The 5198-nt window shown below is 63.7% G+C and overlaps 1 protein-coding gene across 2 annotated transcripts in view; it reads right to left on the bottom strand.

Moving 5' to 3' along the window:
* The window catches only part of FZR1 (fizzy and cell division cycle 20 related 1), a 7969-nt gene extending 6460 nt beyond the window's left edge, over positions 1-1509 (bottom strand). The window contains exons 1-2 of one of the 2 annotated variants that reach the window (XM_077748474.1): positions 1196-1509; positions 10-135 (exon numbers count right to left, since the gene is read on the bottom strand). In XM_077748474.1, coding sequence (XP_077604600.1) covers positions 10-135; positions 1196-1264 — 195 coding nt within the window. In that variant the 5' untranslated portion in view covers positions 1265-1509. The remainder of the gene's footprint in view (positions 1-9; positions 136-1195) is intronic. The other variant, XM_077748531.1, reaches the window with a different exon arrangement.
* Between the last annotated feature and the right edge of the window lie 3689 nt (positions 1510-5198).

The following is a 5198-nucleotide window of genomic DNA, read 5'->3' on the forward strand; positions in this document are numbered from 1 at the left end:
GCCCCTCACATTGATCCTATGGAAGTTCACGCTCCAATTGGCGCCAGCTCTCGAGGGGATGAAGCGGTCCCCGTGCTTGCTGGGGGAGGACACGGGGGAGTTGGCGGGCGTCAGGGTTCGCCGCATCTCTGCGACCTGGAATGACAGTGGGGGGGGGTTGGTGCCTCAGAGCCCCCCAGTATGGAAATGCTGAGCCCGGCCTCCCCTCTCAGACCCTGAGGCCAGACCCATCCCCCCCCTTTGCACTTGTCCTCTGGCCGCTGAACCAGCGGATCCGTTTTAGAAACACGGATAGCAGAAGTGAAGCGTTTTGACAAGTGAGCCGAACACTGCTGGCAGCGCCCATGTGGGGCCTCACTTTGTTCCCCGAGCTGGGGAGGCGACCCGCTGGAGAACGGCAGAGCCCCGGAGCACAGGCACCCATGACAGGGCTTTGCTGACATCTAAGCCACCCCAGATGGGCAGGAGACCCTGCTGCCCCACGGGCCCCGTCTCCATCAGGCAAGGACAGTCTCCTGCAGATGCACGGCTCCCTCCCCGGAGCTGGCGCGTGGATGGGGGGGCACTGCTCCCAGAAAACCAGCCCAGGGGGGTCCGTTCTCTCTAAGGGATCTGCTAGGGGCTGCACCTCCCCCCCCCCCCGGCACCTGGGACAGGACCTCATTGGACACCACTTTTGCAGGCATGATCCGGTTAAGATGAGGCCGCCAGGGTGGGATGGGCCCCAAATCCACGCCTGGTGCCCTGAGTGTCAGAGACTCTGACACACAGGGGAGGGGACGGGAAGCCAAGGCCTGCCTGCCACACCGCCTCCCCAGCGGGGCCCCCAGGATGACAGCGTGGCTGCAGGGAGGGGGGGGTCCAGGCAGGAGGCCTCCTCAAACTCTGCCGAGCTCCGCAGATGAGGACAGGGCCACCTCAAGCCGCCACCACGGCCCTGCCGGGTCAGGCCCGCCCACAGGTCTGAGACCCTGGGCCCTTCAGCTCCTTGTCTGGAAACTGGAAGCAGCGGCCTGGGAGCTGATGGTCCCTGTGGCCCCACAGCAGGAGGCCCAAGGAAGGCCTCTGTGGCGTGTGGCCGAGCCACTGCTGAGCAAGAGGCCTGGGGGAGGACATGCTTCTTACCAGCCCAGCACCCCTGCACTCAGGAGGCTGACCTACCCCCCCTTGCTGGGGCAGGGCACCTGGTACTCACGCAGGGCATTGTGTTCTCGTTCTGAACGACGATCTGCCGGAGGAGGCGCCGCTCATAGTCCTGGTCCATGGTGACGCAGGGCAGGCGTGGCCCACCGGCCAAGGTCAGCCGGCTCAGGTCAGCCTGGGGCAGGAAGGGCAGGAGGGGTTAGTGCCCGTGGTCAGCAGCCCCCTCCACTGCCCAGCGACCACAGGAAACTCCATGGTGATGGCCAAGTCCCCCCCGCTCCTTCCCAGGAGCCCAGGGTGGGGGGCCGGGGACACCCCATAGGCTGGGGAAGCCACAGGCAGACGTGACAGGGAGGAGACCAGGGCCGCTTTCTGAAGGACCTTCTGCCAGGGCCCTCGGCCTCCGTCCACCCCTCCAATCCATGCACCCCGTCACGTTGCCTTCCTGCCCTCAGACTCTCCTGAGCCACAAGCCGCCCTCGGACTACATCCAACCTTGAGGTGGGGGGGGTTGGGCAAGGGTCCCAGTGGTCCCAGCGTGGATTCCCTCTTGAAGGAGGAAGCCTGTGTCCTTTTTTAAATTTATCGAAAGAGAGAGAGAGAGAGAGAGAGAGAGAGAATGTGAACACACTCACAACGGGAGGGGCTGAGAGAGAGAGAGGGAGAGAGGGAGAGAATCTCAAACAGGCTCCATGCTATCAGCACAAAGCCTGACGCAGGGCTTGAGCTCACGAACGGTGAGATCATGGCTGGAGCCAAAACCGAGAGTTGGATGCTTAAGCGACTGCGCCCCCACCCCGGGCCCCCAAGAAGCCCGTGCTGAGGCCTGGGGGTAGGACCACAGTCCTCAAGCTGCCGACACCTGTGCGTGCGGGATGGGGTTCGGCAGCTCCACTCTGCTCCCTGGGAATTTGTAGAGCTCACACCCACCTCCCACTGGGCTCAGCCCAGCTTGGAAGGCTCCTCTGAAAAGGAGAAGGGGGAGGCAGAAGAATGTTCTAGAAGGCAAAGCGCATGGAGGCAGGAAAGGGCTGTGTGCCTTCCAGCACAAGGGGGAGCGAGTGGGCCCCCCGAGAGGATGCTCTTCCCTGTGGGGCGGGACATCAGTGCCTGCCCCCACTCCCTGCCGCTCTGGCTGGAGCCCAGGTTCATGACAGGCCAGATACCAAGAAGCCGAAGTCTGGCCAGAAAGGACGAGATGTGAACTTGGAGATGTGGCGCTCCTGAGAAGTCAACCTTTGCCTTAGAAAAAAAATTGTGGTAAAAAACGCCTCACACGGGCCGCGTTACCTTGAACATCTCCAAGCGCACAGCTCAGCGTCTTCAAACACACAGAGTGGTGTGGCCACCCCCATCATCTGTCTCCAGAACTTTCCATGCCTCCAAGCTGAGACTCTGTCCCTGTGAAACACCGACTTCCCTTCCCCAACCCCATGGGCTCCTGAGAAGTCACACGCGCACACACGCGTGTGCGCACACAGCCATGGGGTCCAGTAGCCCCCCCACCCCAGGGGCCGCCAGGAGGAGGGGACGCCCGGGGCACAGAAACCCGTCCTCTCAAGTTGCAGCCGGCGTCACTCATACCCGCCGAGGACAGAAAGAGTCCCGAGTGTCCACGACAGGTTGAGTGAATGGATTAACCGCATGCAGCCCGGCCACACAACGGAAGGTGACTGGGCCTCAGGAAGGAAGGATGTCCCGCCACCTGCCACCTCCTGGACAGACCCGGAGGACACCGTGTGCAGTCACAGAATCCAGACAGACACATCCTGCGTGACCTCACCCACGGGGGGTCCCTAGAGGCGTCCTGTCCACAGAGACAGAGAGAAGACTAAAGAGGACATTTGCCCTCTTGAAAGAGAGACTCCTGAGCAAAGCACGAGCTCAGTGCCACCTGGGAGGGAAGCAGCCCGGGTACGTGGCCACGCGAGGACGCATTCAGGCTGATCTGCCCAAGCCCCATCTTCCACGGCCCCGGACGGCCTCTCTGCCGGGCCCCTGGGCCTGTGGTGGAGACCGCAGACAGCACACGGCTGAAGGACCACCACGAGCCCGAGTCCTCCAGCTCACCTGCGATTGCGGGACACAGAGCCGGCCTGACGTGGCCCAGGCCCAGAGCCTGACGGACACTCGGCCAGAGCCAAGCCCACGGGGCTAGACCCAGAGGCACAGGCGCGTGGCCACTGTCACCACGGTGTGCCCCGCCCCACGCACGTTCGATCCCACGTTCCCGGGCACACGGCCTCATGACCGGTGTGCCCGCACCCCCACCTCGTGCCCGTGAAGGCTGAGTAAGGGCCAGCGGCACTGCAGGGTCACGTGGGGGCACGGACAGGGGCTCCTGTGTCCTCCCTCCGCTGGGCCTGGGGCTCCTCTGAACTCCGTCGTCCCCATGGGGCCACACAGCGGGCCTCCTGCTTTGTGAGCAAAGTGGGGCTAAGCCCCCCCACCCCGCATCTCGGGTTAGTCTGTGGGAGCGACCCCCTCCCCCTGCGTGTCCCAGGAGAGGTCCCCAGCCCAGCCCACCCATCACAGAGCAGAGCCCGGCAGCGGGAGATGGCCATGTGCCTCAAGCCTCCCTCACTTCTTGGGGCGGGGGGGACACCTTCCAGCCCGGCTCCAAGTCCACCCGCTGGGCTGACCCAGGGTGAACCCCAGCGAGCGCCCTCGGCACAGTGACGCTCCCGGGGCAGCGTGGCCCAACAAGCTTCCGTCCGGGCCGCAGATTCCGTTGGAGGACAGTCCCCAAGGGTGCACTCAGTCCACAGGCTCATGGCCGCCCCTCCCCCACTCTCCACAAGCAGGGCCGCTCAGGGCCAGTGGGGCTCTGCGGGAACGAGGGGCCTCAACACGGGCTGTGGTCACGCTGTGGGCTACGGCAGTCTAACCCCCTCAGCCTTGATGGGCTCACTTCCAACGGAAACCGACCCCCAAATCAGAGACCAAGGCCATGGCGCCGATGGCCCGGGGCGGCTCCCCAGCCCGGCTCGTCTGTTTCACAGACAGCAGGGTCCCCAACAGTTCAGGCGAAACTAAAAGCGTCTGCGAGGGAAGACACACCACTAACGGTTTTATTTAGAAAAACGACACAGGAACACCTGCAGGCTCAGGCGGTTAAGCATCTGATTCTTGACTTCGGCTCGGGTCGTGGTCCTGTGGTTCAGGCTCCGCACTGACAGTGCGGAACCTGCTTGGGCTTCTCCCTGCGCCTCTCTGCCCTTCTCCCTCTTGCTCTGTCTCGCTCTCAAAAAACAAAAACACAAGCGGGAAAAACACCTGCCACCCACGGGAGACACTGACGTGGTGGGGGGCGGGGCACAGCCTCCGAGACGCCCACCCTCGCGTGCGGCTGGGAGGTGGCAACCCCAGTGTGGACGGGGGTCCCCAGCCTCAGCCCGGCTCCTGGCCACTCCCGCTACGAAGACGGGCACTCAGGCTCCTTGGCAGGAGCTGAAACCCGACTTCTAAGGAAGGCAATTTGGCAGCTGCTTCCCAAATTTAAAAGGCACATCCTTTCTGACGCACTCTCTCTACTTCTAAGAATTCCCCCAAAGGAACTCTGGGCTGTGTGTGCAAAACCACAACTACGAAGACAGCGCCGCATGTGAGAGCAGGTCCCCGCTGGGAGAGGGGGCGAAGGGTGGCAGGAGGGGGGGCCAGAGCCACCGAGACCCCCGCACAGGAGCGCAGCACTGTGCCCATGCGCTACTTCTGAAAGGCAGGGATGCGCTAGCAGCACAGGTCTGCTCTCGGGAGGGGCGCTGGGGGTGGGGGACAGGAGAGGAAGGAGCCCGGTTTCCCTCGCCGGATCCCGTATTTCTTGGATCCTGCATCACCTGAGAACGGAGGCGTGGGGGGCGTGTGAGGGGGGGAATGGCTGGCGGTGCACCGAACATTCGGCAGCCCTTGCCCTAGATTTGAGAATTTCCTAACAAAACGTCAGCGAGCAGTGTGCCCAGACCGTCCGCAGGCCACGGCGGGTTCCACGCCCCACCAAGCCGCCCTGCTGACTGGGCAGGCTTGTGTCATGTCAGGTGAAGGGGGCCAGAGCCCCC

Source organism: Crocuta crocuta, unplaced genomic scaffold (assembly GCF_008692635.1).
Source record: "Crocuta crocuta isolate KB4526 unplaced genomic scaffold, BGI_CrCroc_1.0 scaffold110, whole genome shotgun sequence".
NCBI classification, from domain to species: Eukaryota; Metazoa; Chordata; class Mammalia; order Carnivora; family Hyaenidae; genus Crocuta; species Crocuta crocuta.